Here is a 25205-nt window from a genome sequence, read left to right as displayed (position 1 = left end):
TATATATATATATATATATATATATGTATGTATGTATGTATGTATATAATTCATTTAAAATATGATTGTGTGCGCACATGTGTATACCTCTTTAAATTACAACATTACAACTATACAACACCAGCTAAAATGCAATTTTACAATTGATGTGAAAATTAAACATCCAATAAATAATCTTGAAAATAATGTTGTCTAGACCTGAATGTGACAATTATTTGTGAAACATGTTGATTTCTCACCTCTTTAGCTCCTCTGGTGAAATCAATCCATTTGATCTGAGCATGATCTGAGAAGACCGTGTGGAAATCCTCTCTGGAGGTCTGACCCAATTCACCGGAGAACTTCAGCAGACAGCCTCTCTGATCATTCAGGGATTTCTGGGTAAACAGAAGAGCCATATATTATTAACACAGTCACATCTGAGAACTTGTTTTGTTTGCGTTTCTGCATGAAAACTCACCAGCTCTTCTTCTTCAGCTTGTTTCTGCTTGTCCTCCTTTTCGCTGAAATGCACATTTACCAATTATAACATCTTTCATCTCACTTTTTTGTAGAAAACGGTGTTGTGAATTACCCTTTTGCTTTAGCTTTTGCTTCCACACGATTCTGCTTCCTCTCAGCAAACTTTTTAGAAAAGTAGGCCTCTCTACAGACAAGAGGTTAACGGTTAACACAGCTCTCACACCAGTATATTCAAAGCCATTCAGGTACTAGGAAAACAACATGCAATGCTCGGAGACAAGTGAGGAACTGAACTGCAGAAGCACCTACTTCATCATGACGATCATCTCGTTCCCTTTGTACTCTTTGACATCAGTGCGCTCCACTAAAGCCTTGGCAGCTTCTTCAGACTCTAAAACCACAAAGATCGATCCCTGCACACAACAATAGCAATGGAAACAGAAAAAATGGTTTAGGTAGACACAAAATTTCTATTTTACTCAAAGCAAAATAGATTTACAATACGATGTACAGTTTTCAAGTACTGTAATCTTGTCTGTCCCAATGTTTTTAACTAAAAAAAATTGTTTTCATTGATTGAAATCAAGCGGAAATAAAATAAAATATAAATATTTAATGAAAAACCAACTTAAAAAAAGTTGCCTTGGCAAATACCTTGTTTGAAGTACAATGGGAGGGGGGAAAAAACTTGATGAAGAAACCATTTTTACTCAGAATAACTGCTAATAAATTTCACAATTAACTACAAAGAAATGGCGATATATTAAACATGAAATTTTGAAGACTGAAATATTATTTTCTTGTAAAATGTATTCCAATTATCTGTTTTATTGACTTTTTTTTTACAGTGTACCTAATTTATAAAATATTAAATTAATGATAAATAGAAAAATTACAAAAGGAACAAACTTACTAAATCTAAAATTAAAATAATTTTAGTAACATTCAAAATATTAATAAAAATGGTAATATATAAATAATACTAAAATAACACTGGTCTGACCACAGAAAAAAAATGTCCTGCATTTTTCTTTTTGAAAGATATTTGTCCAAATGGTTTCCTTATTGTGTCACTTTAAAGTGCCCCATTATGGATTTTTGAAAATGACCTTTCATGCAGTGTGTAACACAGCTCTAAGCGAATGAAAACATCCTGCAAAGTTTTAAATCTGAAAGTGCACCGTGCATAAAGTTATTGTCTCTCAAAAGAAAGAGTCGACTCTGAATCATTGAAACGAGTCGTTTTTAAAACGAATCCCAAGCCGTTTCATGTTGATGTCAACATGAATCATTAGCATATTGCCCGCCCACTTGTTATTCTTTTGGTTGGTCTGAATGAAAACGCAAATTCATTCTTTGCCACTAGGTGCCGCTGTTGGAGCGGTAAAATGGCGGTTTCCCCGGTAACGCTGTACACAAAGCAGCACTGCGCTCACAAACGCTGCTTTATCAGGCATTACAGGCATGACGCGGACCAATCACCGCAGATTAGCATCACGCAAAGGAGGGGTTTGGAAAAATGAATAGTTGAGCAAATCGTTTGGGAGTCGTTGAGCAAACAAGGCAAAAATAAATGCATATTATAAAACAATGAAAGTGTTTTTTGACCTTGCATTAGGGATGGGCGATATGGGCTTAAAAATATATCACGATGATTTCTGATATTTATTGCGATAACGATATCAATGACGATAATTTAGGGAATCCTGTTTCTTTAGAGAAAAGTATTATCTTTCCTATTTTTACCCAAACTAGGGTGTTGTGAGCATTACTGAGTACACACGCAATGTAATGACTGTTTCATTCATACTGGAAGCCGGAGGGTGCCCTTGCGCAGAAACTCCACATATGCAAAGCAATCTTGGGTATTTTTTATAAGGATAAAGTATATTTATAATGCAATGCTAATCGACATAGCCTTTATCACTCTATATAATGCTATAAAATAGTATTTCTGTCTTATTCTGATACGAAACCACGTCTGATCACAAAAATAAGTTATTTCAAACACTCGACTATGTTATGAAGTTAATATGGAGAGCATGTCAATAAATTAAAATATCTTTGTTGGACAACAGGTTTGTAAATGACTCATACACATGTAAAACTGTGTCGCACACGTGCTACTGTAGTACATTTACTCAAGGCTCAGACCGATTTTTGTCGCACTGTACAGCCCTATCCAAACCTGTTTCAGATTGTAGAAGGTGCTGCTCAATTTCACGTCCGCCTTCCTTCACATCACTCGCACACAGAAATATGTCAACAACTAGACTTTATGGTTATTATCGCTGGAAGATGAATTATTATGGTGTGGAGAATTTTTACCGGTATAACGCAAACGATAAGATATCGCCCATCCCTACCTTGCATGCATGTCAACCTGTTGTTGGGGACTCCCAAAACCAAAATATGAACCTTTCATTACCCATAATAGGGGCACTTTAAGAGCTCTTACACTTTAAAAGCCTTACTTTGAAAGTCTTCTGGGCTCCTTTCCTCATGTAGATGTTCTCGACTGTGCCTTTATCTGCAAACCACTCTTTAATCTCATCCAGCGTGGTTTCAAGAGGAAAACCTTTCTGTTGAATTTAAACATTAACATCAGTCAACCAACAGAAACAAAAGAGATGGAAAAACAACAGTATCAAATAATACAAACAGGACAAGACGACATGTTAAAATGCTATTATAAGCTGTTTGTTTTAGAGCAAATGAGGCCGAAAGAGGAACTTAATGTCATTGTTCCCATTCGCTCACCATGTAGACGGATTTGTGTTTGAGCACATCCCTGTATTCCTCATTGTCCTCTGGAAGAGGTTTGTTCGGATTTCGTCTTATTTTGGTTTTGTCCTCGCTGATCTCCAGCAGACCCGTTTTAGATTTTTGCAGCGACTCCACAATAGCAGCTGCATCTGACGTGAGACTCTTTAGTCTGTGAGGACCAATACAAAATGAGAAACAAAACAGCAGCAAAAACCCTGATGCCCAAAGCCATGTGATTTACAAGCTATGTGAACTGACATGTGTTGAGTGTTATTTTTAAAAAGGAATATTTCTAATTACTAGCTCTTTTCACATGCAAAAACAGTTCACGGAGATCCAAAAAACACACACGCATTATTCAGAGTTTCTGCAGGTTTTATGACTCTTTAAGACCAACTAAATAAAATTTGAGGAATAAACTGAAGGGAATACAATATCTGTATTCCATACAATATCAATTAATTGTATTAGCAACACTTCAAAGTTTGAAAACTGAAGTTCCAACAGATCTTCATTGCTTTTAACTTCAGTTTTTAACTCTTTTACGTGATGTTCATCCTCAGAATTTTGTTTTCCAGAGCAAATGTCTAAAGTCAAGATATATTGACAAGAAACAAGAACAAATATCTATAAAACAAGAACAAACATCTATCAATTGGCACAGAAAAAACAAATTAATTCAAAGAGAAAACAAGTTTTTATACCCATTTACAAGTTTTTATTCCTAGTTTTACACCCATTGCCATTTAGTTCCTGTTTTAAGCATAAACTCACTTAATTTTGTTCAATTTCTCAAACTTTGTATCTTGCATATGCAACTAAATGTATCTTGTTTTTAAGGATGTTTTAAGTATTTGTATTGTAGGACAAAAATACTGAGGAAAATATACTTTAAACGCAACATTTAATGTCATGACTTTATGAAATTAAGACTTTCTGGTCCATTTTACAATCTTTTAATGGACTTAATCTGTGAAAGGGTGAATTTTAGCACCAGCAGAAACTCCGTTTCCATTTGTTAATTTCCAGAAACATGATGCATTTCTCTTGTAGTTACCTATTAAATTTCAGCATTGTCTCCAGAGTGACCCAGCCATCATCTAGCTGCAGCTGCTCCTTCAGAAACTTGTCTCGAGGGAGATTGTGGTCACCAAAATAATACTAAACACACAGAAACAATGACATTCATGTCACTCATTTGAATGAAGGCTTTGAAGGAGAAAATAAACCTACTTATGATGCTTATCATCTCACCTCAATTTGTTCCACCACCTTCTTCTCCAGAAGAGACATTTCCTGATTGTCTGCCATCTCTGCTGGGATGAGATATATCCCAATGAGGACATATACATATATATATATATATATTTTTTTTTCTTTCTTTCTTTAAAGTCTGTAAGCACTTAAACTGTTTCTGTTTTGCACTTTCTATAAAAGTAACATCACAAACCTGTATTATCAGCATAACAATTCAAATAAAAGACTGATGACAAATTGCGGTGAAGCGTGTGATTCTCAAACCACGTGTGAGTAACGTTACGTTACAGCAGAACTACTGCATGCCGCTTCTGTTTTAAACTGAGTGCTGACTGTTGAAGTGAATACATCCAGCGTTAAATAGCACTAAAAATAACCTGTCTGTAGGCTATAAATTCAGTCAATAGTTGTTATAAATCTTTATAAATCATGTACGCCACGCGCGCCACATGTCGCAGAATGACACTGAACAAACATCGCGCGCCCAATCGGTCACTGCTGTTTTTCTATCCTGCTGTTTTTCTATCCTGTTTGAAGCATTGCGACACTGTAAACATCAGAAAAACAAGCAAAAACACCATACTCACTTTATCTGCGTTCTGATCCGTCGAATCTCAATCGAACGCCACACTAAACGCTCTCCGAACGTGAATCAAGGGGGTGGCGTCGCGTTGTTATGACGTCACGCAGAGACCGCGGGGAGAATCATGGGAAAGTGAGTTCAACACGGAACACAGTATTTTTACATAAACTTCGAGCTCTTTTTAAATCTTTTTTTTTTTCAATAATTTAAAATGACTTCATTAGTTTTACCATGCTCCTGTGTACTACTAATAAAGCAAAACACAGGCGATTTATTAATAGGCGCTTCAGGCATTTTATTTGAAATATGTCATTTATATATATTATCCCTAACAAAAGCAAGAAGCCAGCTGCATGAAAAAAACACAATTATAACTAATGGTTTAGCTTAAGAGGTTTGTGCAGCCGGGTATTGTTGCTTAATAACATCATGAACTCAGTTTGTGCTTCATTAAATTATGACTGCTATCTAGACTTAGTTTAACTTCCATTTCAGATACAATCATTCAAAGAAACAAAAGGTAAGCCATAACTTAGACTGGGTAATTTATTCCTTTATAATCAGACACTAAACATGTGAATGGCCTGTGTGTCACAAGTACAAAGGACACAAGATTTGTTGTAAATATTAACAGGAACAAGGTCTCAGTTTAGGAGAATATGGCGATGCTCCAGTCATATAACTTTTCTGACATGCAAGCTTCTCTGTCATTGATAAACCAATACTAGAGTCCATGCTCTCCTTCCATCCGTCTGCTTTCAATACAACACACCGAATCAAGAATCAGGCTGCATTTATAATACCCATCTAAACTCAAGCTCATTCAGGAACAAACATTCACAACACTGTTTATCTAAAGTCAAGAGTGACAAGTCTCACCCCAAACTGCTGTTATCAGGACTCAGCACGAGCTACTATGACCCGGCTGTGAAACATCACTGAGACATACAGTGGGGTCCAAAAGTCTGAGACCACATTGACAATCTGAAAATAAAAATACAAATTAAGTGTTTCAGTAATAAATATAATGCCGTAAAATTTTAAGGAAATTAACATTTAAAATTTCTGACAATTTGTAAAGTACATTTCCTTATGCAAATACTTTTATTATTTAATAAATGTATTTGTAATATACAATCAATTTAAAAATATTAATAAAATATAAAAAAATGATATAACTAAAATAAAAACTACTAGCGGTCTCAGACTTTTGGGGTCCACTGTATATATGCAAATATGATACTAACAAGCAGATTCGGGTTTCCAATAATAATAATATGGTTCGTATTATAACTTCTGCATTGAAATATTAAACTATTTTCATTTCATAGTAGTACCAAACTGCAGTGTCACATTCAGGCCGCATTAATTCTTACAACATGACAATAATGGTATTTATCGGCATAGTATTTTTTCATCATGCAGATTTTAGAATAAATATTTAGCTAGCATGTTAAAACATTTGTTCATTTTAACGTTCTGCAGCAAACCTCAACGAATTAAATATTAAGCACCTCAAACTGTTAAATTATTTGTTATATGAATCCAAACAGTGAGCTTATCTTATGATTTAAATCTCAAAGAGATTTAAAATTACTGTCAAAAACAATTAGATGTAAATCTGTTAAAAATGACATTTTAAAATGTGCACTGCAACCGAAACGTAAACTTAATTATGACATATTACACCATGCCCGTATTATTTTATCAAGTAGATTAAGGGGGAAATGAGCTATAATAGGATGCACATAATGCATTTACTGCAGAATAAACGTGCTATTCATTTAGTTCAGTGAGTCTGTAGTTTTGGCTATAATACTATATTACTCAATTAGAGCTCTTAATTGCCTGAGGATTTCATTGCCACTAGCCCAGGGCATGATTTTCGCATGCAGTGCTTCTGAATCCTCTGAAATGGCTTTGCACAACCGTTTCTCTAGGGTGAATCCTTTCCTAGGCATTGCAATATCCCCTTCTTTCAATTCTTTAATGGGGCAAAAGTCATTTCCTCCATCTCCTATATAGCAAATCCTCTCATAATGCACATCAGCCTTAGCTTGCTTCTCTCTGAAATCTTGCAGCACCCTCCTCTTGCACAGGTTTACAGGACATTGCCGACAGTCATGCGCGTGAAAGCAGCGCACACTCATATAGCCGCGCGCATCGATGCTGGCAGGGTTGGTGAAGACGTCATCCATAGCAGACTTCACCCCTGATGCATGCAAAACCCAGTCTATGAAGACACTATTAGAATCGGAGATTATAATGCAGTCGATGTCTTTCTTGTGCTCAGATATGAAGGTCAGGAGCTCGATCATGCCATCAGTAAACGGGATGCTCTCCATAACCGCGCGCATGTGCTCCGGCCGGACGGACTGCTCTCCGATGTAGGTCAAGACTCGACCCATATACTCGGTCCAGCGGCCTCTCTGGTACGACTTCTTTAGCCAGTCCGGTAACGTCTGCTCAGGAGTGGAGCGGATCACCCATGTGTCGCTGTTGTCATCCACTATAGTGTGATCGAAGTCGAACACTACTAAAGTCTTCATTCTGCGCTAAAAACACAGTATTGACATAATGACCGACAAACAGATGTTCAATATCCAACATATATTTATCAGAAAGTCAAGTAACGAGATGCACGCAAGCAAATCAAATATATACTGACCTGAAGCTGCAGCTTGACTGAATTATTCGATTTCGTTAGCGATTCTGAGACCGATACCAAATTGCTTACAACACAAAGCATGATTAGTCACCGCCCCTCAAGCGATGGCTCGTCTCTGATAGGCCGCCGCTCACGTCACTCAAATGTCTTGGGACGCTCCGATTGGTCACTCGAATCGTAAGCGCTTGGGTCGTTCTTGCTTTGTTTCATTCAAAAAAGTGAATTCCGAATGAAAACGGAAATGTCTTAAAATATAGACACTGCTAGTAAAATATTTTAGAATAGTAGTCATAAAGTTATTAATAATAATAATAAAAAAAATATATAGTTATAAAAAATAATGCACATTAAGACATCAGTAAAATGTCTCAAGCATGAATACAGAGGGGAAAAAAAAGATATCACCATGACTGATTAATCAGTACATTAAGACAATTGTTTTATTACATGTAGGGCTGAAACTATTAGTAGACATTATCGACAATAAAAAAAAAATTGTCGACAAATATTTTTGTTGTCGAATAGTGGTTTGATCTCATATGACTTAAAGGGGTCCTATTATGCTTTTTCAACACAACCTAGTATGAGAGCCTGTTCTAGTACACCCCCAAAACAAAATCAAAACTTTGTAAAAGAGCATAATAGGACCCCTTTAATGGAAGAGCCTGCAATAACGCGGTTTGACCAGTGTGGCGCTGTAGCGCAAGACTGTAATTCAGCTCTCCCAGATGCAATTCAAGAAAAGAAGACAAGTAAAAATGTGCTGCACGCTTTCCTCTCAATAACGAAATAAACACACATCAAAAATGACAGCGTTGAGAAAACAGCAGTTAAGAAAGCATCTTATCATAGCGATGTAGATAAGTTTGCACCAGCTCTGCAATCGGCACTCCAGTCACATCACGTTTATTTAAATAGCGCTTTATACAATAGATTGTTTTAAAGCATGCAGCTTTACAGTATTAAACAACAACAACAAAAAAAGTCTCACAGTGTTAGTCTGGCTTTCAGTTAGAATTACAACTTGATTTTCTGCTATAAATCAGCTGTCTAGTGTGGAGTTAGCTAATGATAGAATCTTTTTATTAGTGAATGCATAAATAAATAAATACAAATAAATAAAAATTATATTAAAGTGATAGTATGGTTTTTGCATAGATTAAAGCTTGATCTAGCTCAGGACTGTTTTGATTACTATGACACTATAAGGTGTTTTAAGAGAGCTAATGTTGTGAATAAAATAATGTATCGAAAAAATGTCTTTGCACTTTATTTTGTTCCATATATGGCTTACAAAAGGAGATGTTAGGCAGAATCTCTCTGTCATCTGATTTTGTGTGCCAAATATATTTATTTGCATTGTAAAAAAAAATAATTGTAATTGTACAATAGTAATATAATTATTTGACATTCACTTCAAAGCTGACGTGATCACCTTGTTTTATTATTAGTTACAATATGTGTAACTCAGTATTACCTATAACTAATTGTAAAAGCAGAATAATAGAAGAAAGCCTACTGATTAATTAGTGATATAATTGACGATTAGTCAATTAACTGTTGTAATGATCGTTTTTTTAATCGATTATCAAAATAATCGTTTGTTGCAGTCCTAATTATGTGTTTTCTGAAATATGTTTAAATATGGAAATGTGTTATCAAATTAAATTTGAGCAAATTTTCGCACATTTCCAGAAGAGAACAGAGAATCTGAAGATTGGATAAAGCCAGGTTCCAATGTCCCATTTCATTTTGCTGACATATTAAAGGTTTTTACAGAGGATTCTGGAGATCCCTTTCTGTCACTCCATACCGTCAACAGCAAGAAAAATATATATTTTTAGGTATACAATGTTATATAAATTAGGCAAATGATACATGAACAAACCCCTCTGTAATAACCTTCAGAGTATAGATACACTCTAAAAAAATGCTGGGTTGTTTCAACCCAACTTTGGGTCAAATATGGACTAACCCAACCATTGGGTTACATTTTTACATTAAATTTTTAACCCAAAAGTTGGGTTAGTCCATATTTGACCCAAAGTTTGGTTGAAACAACCCAGCATTTTTTAGAGTGTAGAAATAAAACTGAAGGTGTTGTATGCAAGTGCTGCTGAGGAGAACTTGGAAAAAAAAACTTTTGAGAAGATCTTTTAAAGATATTGTTTGTAATTGAAATCTACAGATGCAAACTATTCCTATCATTAAATGTGTATTTTGGATGTTTTCTTTCCAAAATTCTGAAAGAAAAGTTATGGAAGCAAAATAGCTCAATTGTGAGATGCATGAAAAATATAGAAATGCTAATATTAACGCACAATGGTAGAACTTTTTAGATATAAAACACTAAAATCAATTTCAGACTTTATATTCACTAAATATTACATTTAATACGTTATTAAATTATTCATGCTTTTAAAGGTTTGCTGGAATGTACCTAAAATACCTAAATCTAAAAATAGGTGAAATGTGTAAAATAACCAATATCAGCCAAAACAGAAAAAAAAAGATAAATGAAAAAAAAAAAAATCTCTTACCAATATATGCTGCATCCTTAATTCCTAATTGCACTTGCAGAAATTAGGAAGAGGTTTCAATCAACAGGACCACTGAAAGTGAAGTTCACAGGTTCAGTATCAATTTTTATTTGTCATATTAAACAGAACCTAACACTGTCATCTCTTTACAAACATAAAGCCCTTACAAAACTCCAAGGTACTCAAACATGTCCCCAACAAACACCTTTTAAAAAACACAGCTCAGATCGAACAGAAAAGCAATTAAGCAACCATTTTCACTAAACGTTTATGTCGGGATATGGGCAAGAAAATGAAAACAATTGTCTGATAAAAGCTGGACAAATATAACCGATTCAACTGAAACAAATTAGGATGCAATTGGTATCAGCCATTAAAAAAATATTCCAGGCGTTCAGGAGAAGGGCATGTCTGGTTCACACGATGACTAAAATATGTCTCTTTGTATCCATCATTGTACAGCAAGTCATTGATGGGGAAAAAGAAAACAGAAATGGAGTGGTACATGCAGTCTCTCAGTTGCTGTCACTGGAAGAGGAACCCTTTTTCTTCGCATCTTTGCTTGGACTTTTAGATTTGTCCTTCGCTCTCTCTTTAGATTTCGGACTCTCGCTCCTTTTTCTCTTCTTCTGTTTATCAGCATCGCTCTCAGAATCGCTGCTTTCACTGTCACTCTTTTCTTTCCTCTTCCTGCCGCTCTGTCGATCATCTCGCTCTCGGCTTCTCTGTCTCTGGGAGGATCGTTCTTTGGAGCTCCTGTCTCGTCCTCTGCTCTCTTTGCTCTTTGACTCCTCTGCACTCTTCCTCTTGTTTCGGTCTTCTGCGTCTCTCCCGTGGTCCCGTCTGTCTCGCTCTCTGCTTCTCGACCGGCGAGATGATCTTCTGTCCCGGCTGCTGCTGTGGCGCTTGTCACGGCCTCTGTCGCGTGATTGGCCACGCTTGTCACGGCCTCTGTCGCGTGATTGGCCACGCTTGTCACGGCCTCTGGACCTGGACTTGGACCTCCGTGATGCATCGCGTCCCTTTTCTCTGCTTCTAGATCGGTCACGACGCTGCTCTCCATTCTTCTTCTTTTCCACCTCCTTCAACTTTTCCTTATCATTCCCTTCCGGATGTTGTTTGGTCCTTTCTTTGCTTTTGTCTTTTTGTTCGCCGTCCTTCTCTCGCTCTTTGGCATCTTTCTCTTTCCTGTCCTTGCTGCTTGAGCGTCCCCGTTTGTCATCTGCTTTGCTGTGCTTTTCCTTCTCTCTCTTCTTGTCTTTGCTCTTGCTCCGGCTGCGAGCTTTCTTCTTTTCCGCATCAGCATCTGTCTTTTTCCGTGCATCCCTATCTCTGCTTTTGGAGCGATGTTTGTCCCTCTTCCTATCTCTTCCTCTGGAGGGACTGCGTGATTTTTCCCGCTTTGCATCTCTCTTTTCTCGTTCAGAGTTCTTTTTTGCTTCTTCTTGTCCTGAAGCTTTGTTCTCACTGGCTGGTTCAGTGGCTTCTGTCTTTACCTCTGACATATCTCCTCTGAAAAAATAAATACATGAAAGATTTATTTTCAAGTAAGAATAAAAATTATGATAATATATTTATTTACTAAATTAGATAATATAGATAACACTTGAGTGCAAGTAATGTTTTGGAACAGCACAAGGGCAAGTAAACAATTTCACTTTTGAGTGAACACATCAAGTTTATTAACTTCTCATTTCATGAATCCTGGATGCAATATTTTGCATGCAGTGAAAAATTGCACATACTTGTCCCCTTTGATCCATCGATCCTGGGTGGCAGCTGTGTTGGCTTTAGCTTTCTGTGTCCTTTGCATTTCCTGCCTCCAGTGTGGAGGCGTCTCACTGCGGCGAAACCGATCCCATGACCGCGAGCGAGATCTAGATGGTGTCCGGTAGCGCTACAGAAAGTAAAAAATAAATAAAAATGAGTTTAAATTTCTTTCAATAAAAATCAGAAAGAAAACATGTAAAACAAAACATGCATCGTTCAACAGTTTGGGATCAGTTAATGTTTTTTTTATATTCAGCAAGGATGCGTGAAATTGACCAAAAGTAACAGTTAAGACATTTATAATATTTAAAAAAAAAAATGCTATTTTAAACTAATGTTATTCTATTGAACGGTTTTCAACATTGATAATAATCAGAAATGTTTCTTGAGCAGCAAATCAGCATATTAGAATGATTTCTGAAGGATCATGTGACACTGAAGACTGGAGGAATGATGCTGAAAATTCAGCGCTGCATCACAGGAATAAATGAAATTTGAATATGCATTAAAATATAATTTTTTTTTTTTAAATGGTTAAAATGTCAAAATATGACTGTTTTACCTGGATTTTTTGATCAAATAAATGCAGCCTTGCTAAGCAGAAGAAATGCCTTTCAGAAATCTTACCGACCCCAAACTTTCTGAGTGTATTAACATTTAAAACTCATGCCCCCGGTTTCACAGACAAGGCTTAAGCCTAGTCCCAGACTAAAATGCAAGTCTGAGTGGTTTCAACTGAAAGAATCTTGCACTGATTGAGCTTGAAATATGTCAGTGCCCTTGTTTTGTCTCAAGATGCACACCAGTAATGTTTTTTCTAAGGCATGTTTATAAAAATTACTTTAAAATCCTAATTGAACTATGGCCTAGTCCTGGCTTACACTAAGCCCCGTCTGTGAAAACAGGCCATGATCTGCCTTTCAAAGCAAATCATAATTATTCTCTCACCCTTGGTCCTCTTCCTTTAATTCTGCGCCCTGACCTGGTCATCACCAGTCTCGTGCGGTTTGGCCGGGAGTTCGCCATGGGTCTGGAATTGAATTTACAAGTTACGAACAGGAGTTTTATTAATTTATGATTTAAAGGTGCAGTAGGAGATCTTGGAAAATGCAAACTCAAACTTTAGCCTGATAGCACTGAAAGCGAACGTCCCACCCTCCCTGCAATCGCCGTCCAAAGCCACGCCCCCTGAACGCATAGACGCTCACAGACCAGAGTACCAGAGACAACATTACTACAAGAGGCTACATCAGCCGTTCTCAATTCCAGCCCATGTTCCAAGATTAAGAAAATCCCTGCTCAGGGAGAAGGGAGCAATGAACACAGTGTAGGGATCATATCGATCGGAACACAGTTCATGCACATTACATGTAGCTCACTTCTAATGAGTTGGTTATCTGAATCGGTTGTGTTAACCAAGCGAGACATGCAAAATATGTGCGCTGGATATGAATAATATGGACTGGAATTGGGAACCGCAGGGCTACATCATGCATCATTCACCGGTGAGAAAACTTTAAAAGTACTACAATACCAGGAAGGAAGATCGGGTTGTTGATATTTGTCTGCCATTCTTGCTCTGTCTGCACAGCGTGCATGAACGCACTGATGACGTATCCTGTCTGCACGAACCGGGTGCGCAGAGGTATGCAGATACATACATTGACAGGCAGGTAGGAAAGCCAATTAAAACGCTCGGACAGAGCGTTTTGATTGGACGAACATTTCTTGGTCCTACGCCTTCCACCGAATATATAAATACAGACAAATACATTTAGACCACTTAACTTAATGATTGCTATCGGGATGTGAAGAGACTTTCAACCAGCATAACAAAAAATGTTTCTGAAGACAATCACCTATTGCACCTTTAACGCCATGTCAGCAGCAGTGGCTATATTCATGGCAAGAGGAAACATTTCAACTTCACAATTCAATCGTATATTTACGAACAGGAGAGGAAAATAATAAAATCACACAACATAAACATTTCATCCATGTCTGTACAACAAATGATCCTACACAACATTACTGAATGAAGTATTAAAATATCACATCCTACCTGTCCCTTTCCCTCTCTCTCTCCCTGTCTCTTTCTCTTTGTCTGTCTTTCCCAGAGTCCTCCTTGTGCTTTTCTTTCCCCTGCTCCTCTTCTTTGGCCTTCTGGGGGCTTCGCCTCATTAGGAAGCGGTTTTCTGGAATGGGCGGGACTTCCTCTGGGCGGATGGTCGACACGGATTGGGGATCAGCCTCTTCCTCATCAGACCTACAGAAAAAGATATGTTAAAATTCTTACACTCTTCTGAAGAAGTTGTGGACAGAAGGCAAAAACAGCACTAAGTGCAAAAAATGAAATGAAATTAACCATAGAATTATCTATTCACGATACTATGTAGTGTATGAAAATAAACAGCCATCTGAAATTTTTTAAAGAAAGGAAAACCAACATCTTGTTTTGCTCTCGTCACAGGTTGTGCATCCAAACAAACTCTATAGATTTCTGGTGCGCATTCACCAGTCAAGTCAAATTATGCAGATGCCCTTATCCTTAAAAACAATGAGTAAAACTAGACAAAGATAAATGAAAATACATCCCAGGCTACATTAAAATTTACTTTCAGCAATGATGAACATGGTTTGTACAAAATAAACAAAAACACGAATTATTGGCTGGCAAAACCATTTCAGACATTGTTATATATTATTGATAGATTTTAAATGTAGAACTTTAAAAGACTGTTTATTTTGTCTGTGATAATTTTGGTACTGTGTTGAGCTTTTAGTAATGGTGTGCTCAACACACGTGGAAAGTAAATACTTCAAATTTTTAAGCATTTCATATTAGCGTTGTTGCAGGGTGAAAGATTCTCATCATAAATGTGTAAAAGGTGACTGTACCCTTTCTTGTCTTTCTTCTTGTGTTTCTGTTCTTTCTTTTTCTTGTGTTCCTTCTTATGTTTCTTCCGTCGTTTCTTCTCCTTCTCTGATTCCTCTGAGTTCGAGGAGCTGTCTGAGGAAGAGTCGTCGTCACTCTCGCTGGATGACTGATGCTTCTTTTCTTTTTTTGCTGGATGACAAAAGTTGAAACACGCTTTCATAATTTGACTGGAAAAAAATTTGTCAGTATGATTAAACCAAGATTAAATTAAAGTGTGATCTCTTTTGAGATGCTATTTTTGCACTGCCAATCATAATTTTTAATAAAAGTTTATAGGAACATTCTGCATGAATGAATTATTAACGTCAAGTCTAGGGATAGTCGTGAATAACACAACCATAGTGACCATTAAATACTGACATCCATAACACTGGACAGTTTTATCACAATTGATGTGCCCTGATTGAACCCACTTATTAAATAATTTAATTTGTTCATTCTTAATTAAGTGACAGTGGCTCTGAATGCTTTAGTTTTGAGTGTAGAAGTCACTACAAAATGAGTAAGATGGAAAAAATCTAAAACTTTTGGATGGCCCAATGTTTTATTCCTTCATTTGAGTACCACTGTTTTTGATAATATGTGTATATATATACATTATTTTATTATTCATAAGACTATTTATTATTTTTTGTTGTTAAAGTGTCTAAGCTTAATGATTTAATTTAATTAGACATTGCTTTTTGATTACTCAAATTTTACTTAACCATTAAAACAAAATCCAGAAAAATGATAACAGAACATTTATTTAAAACTGAAAAAAAAAAAAAATGTGAATTTGAATTTGGAAAAATGGGGCCATAAGGAAGCATATTTCTACACAAGAACGCAATAAAAATATAAGGTAAAAATAATAACGTAAAACATCTAAACATTTCTAACCTTAAACATGAGAAAAGAAAATATGAAATATCACCTTTAGATTTTGGAACAAGTTCCCCACAGTTGAGCACTTTGACCTCGGCATAGGGTCGGCTGTTGGTATCCGTCTTCTGACTCTCAATCATCCGGATCACCTCCTGGCCGGAGATCACCTGACCAAACACCACATGAATTCTGGGGAAAAAAAGCAACAAAACCTGTTAAACACTGCAGAAGATATTTATGTTACCTAGGAGTTTATCAAAAATTACTAGTTGGTACATTACATTGTGCTGCACACTTACCCGTCCAAGTGAGGAGTTGGTTTTGTAGTTCTATGGTCAGGGACACAAAACAGTGAGGCAGAATGTAAATATAAATCTAACGAACACAAAAACAGTGATTAATGCACACCATAAATCGATCCGAGTCATTATCACTTGCAGTTCATAACTAGCTCAAGACCAAACCAATGCACTGAGAACATAAACATTTATTCTACATCAAGGCTGCAAAAAAGATGATGGTAGTTTTCAAAGAGAATGGTACAATCCACTATCCAACAGGTCAGTAGTGACGCCCCCTAAAGCAGGGTATCTGCAGGATTTTTAGGCTCAAACTTAAGATTTTTTAAGACCTGCACAAATAAAATAAATGAATAAATTAAATTAATACCATATGAGCGGGGTAGGGCAATGTATATAGTAACATATTAAACTGTAAAATGACTGTAAAAAGCATGATTTACAGGTCAGATACAGGTTTTCACAACAACAACAAAGTTTTATAAAATGATAAAGCTGTAAAGAAGCATGTATGCTGGACTCACATAAAGAACTGTGAGCCATTGGTGTCCTTCCCTCTGTTTGCCATCGACAGCAGGAACTCTTTGGTATGTTTCATTGAGAAGCTCTCATCTAGACAAAGATGAGATAAAATGACCGAATATTATATATAATATATATATATATATATATAATATAGTAACTAAAACTATTAAAAAGTGCTTAAATAAAATAAAATTAAATTAAAAGAACTTATAAGAAAAAAAACGTACTTAGAAATATTACTATGGCAACTAACTGAAGTTGAAGTTCTAAAATTACTACAAAAATTAAAGCTAAATAGAAATTTGAAAAAAAAAAAAAAAAAAGAATAAAATTGACAAAAGCACAAAACTTAAAATAAAAACTAATAATACAGTAATACAAGCTAATTCAATAATATTATTTAAAAAAATAAATGTATAAATAATACTAAAATTATGTAGAAATGTTTCATGTTGACCCTTGAAGTCTGTGATTTATGAACCTGGTTAATCAAGTCAATGAAGAGTCATCTTAAAACGATTTACAAATTGGACATCACTGTGGAACTTAAAAAAAAAAAAAAAATTCCAATATTTTATTAATATGCACATGCTTATGAAGTGGGGAAAAGGACACTCACCTTCAAAGAAACCTCCATATATAGATTCACCACCTCTGCCATTTCCTGTTAAGGCAAACATTTCTGTCAAACGTCATCGCCCATAGGATATACATAAAAAATTGCAAAAGACAGAAGTACCTTCACTGAAGTCTCCTCCTTGTATCATAAAGTCCTTCACTATCCTGTGAAACAGACTTCCTTTATAGTGCAAGGGTTTCTGGGTAGTCTTGCCAATTCCTTTCTCACCTGGAGACAAAAAACCCCACAATGCATAAACACAGATTTTACTGCATTAAACGTTTTGAACCTAATTTGCTGTATTGTTAAAATTAAGGTTCCTCTGACTAAAAAGAAAAAATGTAATTACTCAAGTAATTTTAAATAAATTATAAAATATAAATATATAGAGATTAGGGGTGTGCGATATATATCGTCTGCGATAATATCGTAATTGTTGTTTTAACAATGTGCGATTTGACATTATCGAGTATTTTGCAAAAACCATTCAAAACATCCCTACAGAGCGCACGCATACATTACGTGAAGTCTAGACTAGTGCGTGTGCGCATTTAGTGTGTTTTCTTTCACTGCATGATTCTGTCTATTAAAATGCATTTAGAATGATCACAAATTTAAGACATGGCAGAACATTTATATATTTATACCACTTCATATAGTTATTAAATTTCACACGAAGAGTGCCGTTTTTCTCCAAAAATTACCATGATTACAAATGTGACATTGAATTCAATAAACAATAAGTTAATTAAGAGACTTACGTTTTAGACACCATATTGCTTGTTTTTGCTCTATTTCGCCAACAAAAATCATCCCGAATACAGCCACAGCGCTGTTTTGTGTCTCTGAGCAACATGACGGTGTTTCGTTCTTGAATGAATCAACCGTTTAAATGATTCGGTTCAATCGCAATGACTCACTTATTAACAGTGATTAATTTCACATTTCGGCTTTTTCTTTCTTTTCTTTTTTTTTTGATTTTTTTCATGTTTTAAATCATTTCAAATATCAGTATTCAACGTTTTATGTTTAATATATCAAAACATTATTTATGCATTTGTAATCGCAGGTTAAATGCATTCATGTCTTGCATTAAACAAAATACATGTGTGTAAATACATCTAAATGCCACTTCAGATGCAGCTTCTGTGTTGATTTAATTTGCTTGGTAACAGCCCAAATGTCTTATTATTCTAATTCCCTGATTAAATGTAAGAATTTGACTCAAAAGATAATGGGCACTTTTAGAAAAAATGGCTTTATAAAGGTAAAAATGCCCATAAAATGCAAAAATCAGTTTAAACTGATTGTAAAAGATTAATTTCTATCAGTATGAACTGACCACCACACAGAATATGAAGAATATTAAAAACATTAGGAGTCAGCTGTCTTCGGCAGTCCTTAAGGTACCAGCACAATAACACACTCAGCAAAATATCGTCTAATTATCGTTATCGATAAAATCCCATAAAATATCGAGATATCATTTTTTGTCAATATCGCACACCCCTAATAGAGATGTCAATCTATTTATCTATAAATACCTGTACACAGGCAGCGGAAGTTTTCACATGTCTTGGGACATGCCTCCGAGAAAAGCTCCATGACCACTCGTCCCGCTGCAGAAAGGAAAACCAGGAGAAAATGATCATACAGGGAAACTCATCCCACATTTTCACTGTGGGAACTGTACTGAAGAGCAGCTGTGCATATAGTCTCACCTGGCACATTACTGATGCCAAAGTCAAAGAAGCAGCGAGGACGCTGCGCCTTCACCCCCATCGCACTGCAAGCACATAACACAACAAGCAGCACTATTACAGCAACACATCTGTGCTCACAGACTCAACACACCATCAAAAACCTGCTTCACTAGTGTAACACTATTACACACTAACAGACTCCATGACGGCCAAAACCTTTTGATCTGCTTGTGTATTATGGCATGTTTTTGACAGACTCTGATAGATACGCCATAGAGGATATCAGTATTTCATATTGCTCGTGTAGCAAGTCCTCCAAGTCAATTATTGTTCATGTTATTTTCTTGCCTAACGTTACTCTAATTGAGCGTCAATATCAGTGTCGGCACTTTCACTTTCAGCAGAATAGCACGTTACAGCATATGAACATGTCTCAGTCTATTCGACGGTTTTTTTATGTTACCTTTGAGATTGTAAACAGCTTTAGAATAAAACGACACTCAGATGTTTATTTTCGTGCTGCTGCTTGTGTTCTCCGAGTCTCCCTGCATTCAGCTAAGCTAGTGCTAAAAACACACGAGAAATCATCAACAGCAGCACACCTTGAGTATCCGTATTTGTTTAAACTGCATATTTATCGAATTAGCTTTAAGAAATCGGATAATTGGTTCTATTTGCTCATACCCGCGCTACAATCGCAGCGTTTTGCCTTTTAAAGATTGAATGACTAGCATGCTAACGGGCTACATGTGTCAATTATGTTGAGATTTCGCTTTCGTTCTTCCCTTTTTCTACAAAGTAATTTTTATGTCTTTGACAGGAAGTATAACTTACATGCTTGAATCAAGTTAAACCAATGCTACCAAAACGAAGAGAACATTAACAACATCGACTGTTGTTCTCGTGTCCTCGCCGCGCGCGCAGGTCTGTAAAGATGGCGCCGTGACGATCATCGGTGCATTCTGGGTAAAAACGTACACCGCCTGAACCAGAGACTACGGAAGCTTAAAGCGGTCAAAAATCTAATGGGATTTGGAGTTAATTTTCGTTTGAGTTTCATTATACAGATCAGTGGTTTCATCATATACAGTGGAGATCAAATTAAAAAACAACCTATGATGTCCTAAATTTAAAAGTAACTGCTTAGTCCTATTTGAAGTTATCCTAAGGAGTAGGAGGGTAGTTTTTAAGCATATTTCATAAATTAATTGTATTCTGAAGCACAGTATAAGAAACTTGAATGAGATATTTGAAAAGTCCTGGTGCTAATTTCCTTAATTATATGACAAACCCTAATTTTCAATGACATTGCAAGGTGTGCTCTAAGGTGACTGAAAACCTGCAACAGGACGCAGTCCAGATGAAGGCCAAAGGGACGACCCTTTCAGCCACTGCAAGAGAAGCTGGTCATTCCTAATCTGATTTCTCGAATATTGCAGCTTTACAATAACACTAATTCAAGTTCCCTAAAAAGGATGGTCATCCACGTAAGACAAATGCGAGAGAAGATCACGCGGAGACTCTCAATCTCGCCTTTGCTGAGGAGCATGTTGTGTGGAGAGAGAAGAACTGGTTCAAAGTTCACTTTAGTGATGAGAGCAAGTTTAGTTTATTTGGGTCAGATGGGAAACATTATGTTCGGCATCAAACTGGGGAAATACTGAACCCCGAGTGGGTAAAGAAGTCAGTGAAAGGTGGAGGAAGTGTCATGGTTTGGGGAATGTTTTCTGCAGCATGGAAGGGTGAATGCAAATGCTTATCAGAACCTCCTTCAGCAACATTCAAATTTTTAGCGATGAAGATTAACAATATTTCTGAAAAAATCAAGTATTTATAGATTGTTCTCTAATTTTGATCTCCACTGTATATAAATGAAATCTTGTGGAAGCTGTTAAAGTTTGTTTACTACTCTCATTTGTTGATGTTGTTGTTGTTTTTTCTCAGTAAGTTTGGCGTTCATTTGGCGCCACCTACCGGCGTAAACATTAATGTCACTGAATTATTATTATTATTATTATCATTATTTCGGTTGACTCGAGTCACTTGAATCGAAATTCTAACCACTCACACAGCATGCAAAAAAAGTGGAGTTTAGAAGCACAAGCGACTATTACTATAGCTGGCAAAAATCCAATAAACACATAAACGTATAGTATTTAACGAAAATAAACACATTAAAAACTTAAAAATGTCATAGGTTTTTAAGTATTGATGGATTTTTTTTCAGCGTTCATGACGACGTGCTTAATCAGTATCCATGGTAACGCTCTGTTGGTGTTTTCTGTAAACCTGACTCTCATCAGCATCTCGCGACGATTATTGAGCTGATCGCCGAGTTAATCGACTGATCGGCTTTTCCTTTAGCGACTGTGATGGTTTAAGTCAGTTTTATTTTGTGCAGTGAAATCTGAACACAAGAACCGTGTCGACATGCCTTGTGTTCATTATAAGTTTCGAAGTAAACTCACTCACGACACGGTCGAGTTTGAAGGCCTTCACATCACTCTGACAGAGTTAAAACGACAAATCATGAGGCGCGAGAGACTGAAGCTCTGTGACCTGCAGATCAGCAGCGCGCAAACCAATGAAGGTGAGTTCAGCTCCAGATCACAATAAACCAAACCAAACTCAACTCAACTAAACATATAGAACAAAAAAAAAAAACTAATGAAGGTGAGATCAGCTCCAGATCACAATAAACCAAACCAAACTAAACTTATAGAACAAAAAAAACTCATGACGGTGAGATGAGCTCCACATCAAACTAAACTAAACATTTGATGCATGATCAGACAGAATACAAACTAATGCTTTTATGTTCAATAAAAAGTCACATTTATGAATCTACTGCTGTAATGACAGTGATGGAGTCAGATAGTAATATTTCAGTATTTTGATATATGTAATGGCACTCAAAGAATACTATGGTACTGTGTGAAACTAATGGTCTTATTGGTGCTTTTGCTGTCAGAATACACTGATGATGAAGCGCTCATTCCCAACAACACGTCAGTCATCATCAGATGAATCCCTGTTGTTGAGCTGAAATCCACAAACAGAAGATTTGTCAAGTAAGTCACGTGACATGAGCACAACTTTCATTTAGATGTAATATGAAGAATCATAAGTGTAATTGGTGTTTTAGTCGTTTGAACTCTTTGCTGTTTGGTTTTGCAGTAATCGGCCTGAACCATCATGTGGATCTTCACAAACAGTATGTAGAAAAGGGTTTGCATTGGTCTTCATGTTTAATAACTCTATTTGGAAAGGTTCCTTATCAAATATTTGATCCCCATTGTTAATTATGTACTCTAACATATGGAGCATCAGCGACTGGCTCCTCCAGTATATCACAGATAAACACGTTTGCTATGTTTTATAATGTTACACAGTTTTTGATCAAACTGTCAGGAAAAGCCGTTTGCTTGTTGCGAATCGAAGGTAAGCCCAATTCCACTGAACGGTTTTAAATAATATCTTCATTCTATATGCACTATTGTACAATTTTACCTTACATCTTCTGTATGAATAAACAACACATGCGCTGTATAATTACTGCATTGTTATACAATAAATCTATTATTAATTCCCTGATGATCAAGGCCCTGTGTGTTCATTCTGATTGGGTTTCTGTAGACGAGCGTCTCGTTCATGTCTCTGTGTGTCTCGTTTATGTTTTCAGTCTTCAAACTCAAATCTCTAGACTGACTGACCTCACTATTGTCCTAAATAGCTCATAGTGTCTCATCTCAGAGGTAAAACTCCTCTTGTGTTCATGTTTATTTCAGCAGCAGGTTGGTGATTCTTCACCAGTTTCACTGGATCAGCTTCTGAAGGTACTGAAATCAAAGAGAAATACACTCTGCTGCACTGTAATGAACTTCAGTGTTTGCATTTGAAGTGTCATAATGAAGACAATAAGTGCTTAATATCAAAACAATGTACAGTGAAGATGCTTAAAACTGCAAAACCAAAGTGAGCAAAAATCCCACAATGACAAACACACAAGCAGCTTCTTCAAGGAGGTTTGAGTGTCTCAGTGCTAAATATTAAAACATGCAAATGCCTGTGAAACAGACTGAGAATCTGGCTGAGGCAAATGCATCAGAGGAGGACAAAATCAAAGCTGTGATGTACCAGTCCAGTCTGTGCTATTATTCCAGCAGGTGAGTTGCATTGACAGTGTCTGAATCTGTGAAATATGAGAGATGCTCATGGTTCTGACATTCATCAGTGATGCGATGAAGCTGGTCGGACTGCTTCCACCAAACTACATCTGTTTCCGCTGTGGGATTCCTGGACATCACATTAAAAACTGCCCGAGCACTTGGGTAACTGGGCTTTCAGAGATCACAGCTGCTTTGAACCTGAGCTCTTTTCCCCATTAGTCTGTTTGTTTGCTCAGAGTTTGAATGTCACTCATGAATTCACAGGACAAAAGTTTTGCTCCTCGTAAACACATACGGAAATGCGCAGGGATTCCTCGTAGTTTCCTGGTGGAGGTGAGTGATCCTGACAGAAAGGGAGTCATGATGGACAGCAGTGGGAAATACGTAATTCCCATTATGGATGCGTGAGTTTACTGTACTTGCAGGTTCTAGTGTTTGTTGTCTTGATTTGTTTTAATCATGTCATGTTTGATCTGTTCAGTGAGGACTATGCGATTGGGAAGAAACAGATGCCGCCCTTCTCACCCCAGAATGAGCCTTCATCCCCATCCTCATCCGATCCAGTCCCCACCGCGCTGCTATGTCTGATCTGTAAGGATCTGCTGACTGATGCTGTGATGATTCCCTGCTGCAGCACCAGCTACTGTGATGAATGTGAGTGTCTGTTCAAACAAACATCAGTCAGAAACAAACTGGCTGTTTCTGACTATCTTTTGGTCTCAGGTATCAGAACGTGTTTGCTGGAGTCTGACGGACACCTTTGTCCAACCTGCAGACAGTCAGATGTTTCACCTGACGCTTTGACCACAAACACTGTTTTGCGTCATGTAAGACCTTAAGCCCTGTTTCTTCTTGTGGATCATCTTCTACATCTTCATTTCAGAACTATTTCATGATTCTTTCTCACACAGGAGGTGAATCATTTTAGGAATGGAACCAGATCTTTGCGTCCAAACCACAGCCGTCGATCCCGGTCACCCATCCCAGAATACTCATCAAAGAGGCGTCGGGATGTGAGAGAGAATCGTTCCCACTCAAGATCTCCTCTAAACAGATATACAGACCAGAAGAGACCACATTACTGAGAAACTTTCAGTCCTGCATTGGAGAAACATTGTGAAGCACTGGCTCCAAGCTAAGAAACACAAGCAGCAAAAAAAAAACAAGTTCTATTTTAATAAATATATTTTACATTTGCTATATTTGCTTGATATTTTTTAGGAACATTCAGAAATAAATATGAATGTATATATTTTGTATAGATTTACACCAAATAACGATCTTTAAAAAAGCATCATATGACCCCTTTAATAAAGGTTATAGAAACAATATCAAATAGTGATGCATTTATTAAAGAAGTGTTACCACTGGGTATATGTGTCACGTTTGCTACTGTGTTGGAGCGCGGAACGAGGAACGAGGAGACGTGGTGTACATCAACAAAGAAGTTTTAATAGCAGACTAGGAGGCCATGGCGGAGCAGGGAACTCAGGAGGCCATGGCGGAGCAGACAATTCAGAAGGCCATGGCGGAGTAGGGAACTCAGGAGGACATGGCAGAGCAGGGAGCCCAGGAGGCCGTGGCGGAGCAGGAGACTCGGGAGGCCATGGCAGGATGGACTCCGTGGCCCTGGCCTCCCCCCTTGGCCCGGCCACTACAGCTGTGAACTCAGGACACAGGAGCCCTCCGTGGGCTAAACTCGGGAACAGGAGCCCTCTTTGGGCTGGAGGGAGTTCTGGGGCTGGAGCCGACACTGGAGCGAGCACCGGGGCTGGAGCGGGCTTGAGTGAGCCGCGGCCGGCGGGCTTGACTGTGGAACGGCCGGCGGAGGGGAGTAGGCTACATCAACAAGGAAGTTTTAATAAAATCAAGGGAACCAGGAAAACACTCGTAGCTGAGGAGGTAGACATCAACAGACATTCACAATACCGGACGAAAGGATGGGATGACGAGACACCTGGAACTAATGAAACAATAAACTTAATTAGAACAGGAACAGGAAGAAGCAAATAAGGGCATGGAAAGACATGGGGAGCAAA

General features: G+C 37.1%; 3 protein-coding genes and 1 pseudogene across 7 annotated transcripts in view; 1 reads left to right on the top strand and 3 right to left on the bottom strand.

The window, feature by feature from the left end:
• LOC107672675 (lupus La protein-like) overlaps positions 1 to 5269 on the bottom strand; it is a 7944-nt gene extending 2675 nt beyond the window's left edge. Inside the window, exons 1-9 of one of the 2 annotated variants that reach the window (XM_016465975.1) lie at positions 5073 to 5269; positions 4483 to 4544; positions 4286 to 4389; positions 3223 to 3397; positions 2937 to 3044; positions 772 to 875; positions 575 to 646; positions 461 to 503; positions 240 to 377 (exon numbers count right to left, since the gene is read on the bottom strand). In XM_016465975.1, the coding sequence (XP_016321461.1) occupies positions 240 to 377; positions 461 to 503; positions 575 to 646; positions 772 to 875; positions 2937 to 3044; positions 3223 to 3397; positions 4286 to 4389; positions 4483 to 4539 (801 nt within the window). In that variant the 5' untranslated portion in view covers positions 4540 to 4544; positions 5073 to 5269. The remainder of the gene's footprint in view (positions 1 to 239; positions 378 to 460; positions 504 to 574; positions 647 to 771; positions 876 to 2936; positions 3045 to 3222; positions 3398 to 4285; positions 4390 to 4482; positions 4545 to 5072) is intronic. The other variant, XM_016465976.1, reaches the window with a different exon arrangement.
• A 1000-nt stretch (positions 5270 to 6269) lies between these two features.
• LOC107672657 (probable phosphatase phospho2) lies at positions 6270 to 7879 on the bottom strand. Of its 2 annotated transcripts, none has more exons than XM_016465944.1 (2): positions 7737 to 7879; positions 6270 to 7623 (listed from the first exon to the last, which is right to left on the bottom strand). In XM_016465944.1, the coding sequence occupies exons 1-2, from the start codon at positions 7815 to 7817 to the stop codon at positions 6892 to 6894; spliced, it is 813 nt and encodes a 270-aa protein (XP_016321430.1). In that variant the 5' UTR covers positions 7818 to 7879; the 3' UTR covers positions 6270 to 6891. The 2 variants fall into 2 exon arrangements, with proteins under 2 accessions (XP_016321430.1, XP_016321431.1); XM_016465945.1 differs by having other exon boundaries at positions 6270 to 7618; positions 7737 to 7802.
• Positions 7880 to 10586: 2707 nt separating this feature from the next.
• On the bottom strand, positions 10587 to 19961 carry LOC107672674 (peptidyl-prolyl cis-trans isomerase G). Of its 3 annotated transcripts, XM_016465973.1 has the most exons (14): positions 19832 to 19961; positions 19016 to 19080; positions 18839 to 18913; positions 17415 to 17522; positions 17295 to 17339; positions 16675 to 16762; positions 16151 to 16180; positions 15901 to 16040; positions 14945 to 15113; positions 14109 to 14312; positions 12995 to 13076; positions 12022 to 12173; positions 11259 to 11788; positions 10587 to 11225 (listed from the first exon to the last, which is right to left on the bottom strand). In XM_016465973.1, exons 2-14 carry the CDS (start codon positions 19074 to 19076, stop codon positions 10792 to 10794), a joined length of 2118 nt encoding a protein of 705 aa, XP_016321459.1. In that variant the 5' UTR covers positions 19077 to 19080; positions 19832 to 19961; the 3' UTR covers positions 10587 to 10791. The 3 variants fall into 3 exon arrangements, with proteins under 3 accessions (XP_016321459.1, XP_016321458.1, XP_016321460.1); XM_016465972.1 differs by having other exon boundaries at positions 10587 to 11788; XM_016465974.1 differs by lacking the exons at positions 17295 to 17339; positions 17415 to 17522; positions 18839 to 18913; positions 19016 to 19080; positions 19832 to 19961 and having other exon boundaries at positions 10587 to 11788; positions 16151 to 16226; positions 16675 to 16758.
• A 1463-nt stretch (positions 19962 to 21424) lies between these two features.
• Positions 21425 to 23167, top strand: LOC107672659 (E3 ubiquitin-protein ligase RBBP6-like; annotated as a pseudogene).
• The last annotated feature ends 2038 nt before the right edge of the window (positions 23168 to 25205 follow it).

This window comes from Sinocyclocheilus anshuiensis, unplaced genomic scaffold (genome assembly GCF_001515605.1).
Source record: "Sinocyclocheilus anshuiensis isolate Anshui unplaced genomic scaffold, SAMN03320099.WGS_v1.1 scaffold1346, whole genome shotgun sequence".
NCBI classification, from domain to species: domain Eukaryota; kingdom Metazoa; phylum Chordata; class Actinopteri; order Cypriniformes; family Cyprinidae; genus Sinocyclocheilus; species Sinocyclocheilus anshuiensis.
This window is presented reverse-complemented; position numbering and strand designations above follow the sequence as displayed.

Bases quoted from the DNA above. Each gene is read 5' to 3' on its own strand.
- LOC107672657 (XM_016465944.1), bottom strand. From the start codon at position 7,817: ATGCTTTGTGTTGTAAGCAATTTGGTATCGGTCTCAGAATCGCTAACG. The intron at 7,624-7,736 runs GTCAGTATATAT...CTGTGTTTTTAG, and splicing joins CAGTCAAGCTGCAGCTTCAG to CGCAGAATGAAGACTTTAGT.
- LOC107672674 (XM_016465972.1), bottom strand. From the start codon at position 19,076: ATGGGGGTGAAGGCGCAGCGTCCTCGCTGCTTCTTTGACTTTGGCATC. The intron at 13,077-14,108 runs GTAGGATGTGAT...ATTCAATTCCAG, and splicing joins AGAGAGAGGGAAAGGGACAG to ACCCATGGCGAACTCCCGGC. The intron at 12,174-12,994 runs GTGAGAGAATAA...TACTTTCTGTAG, and splicing joins TTAAAGGAAGAGGACCAAGG to CGCTACCGGACACCATCTAG.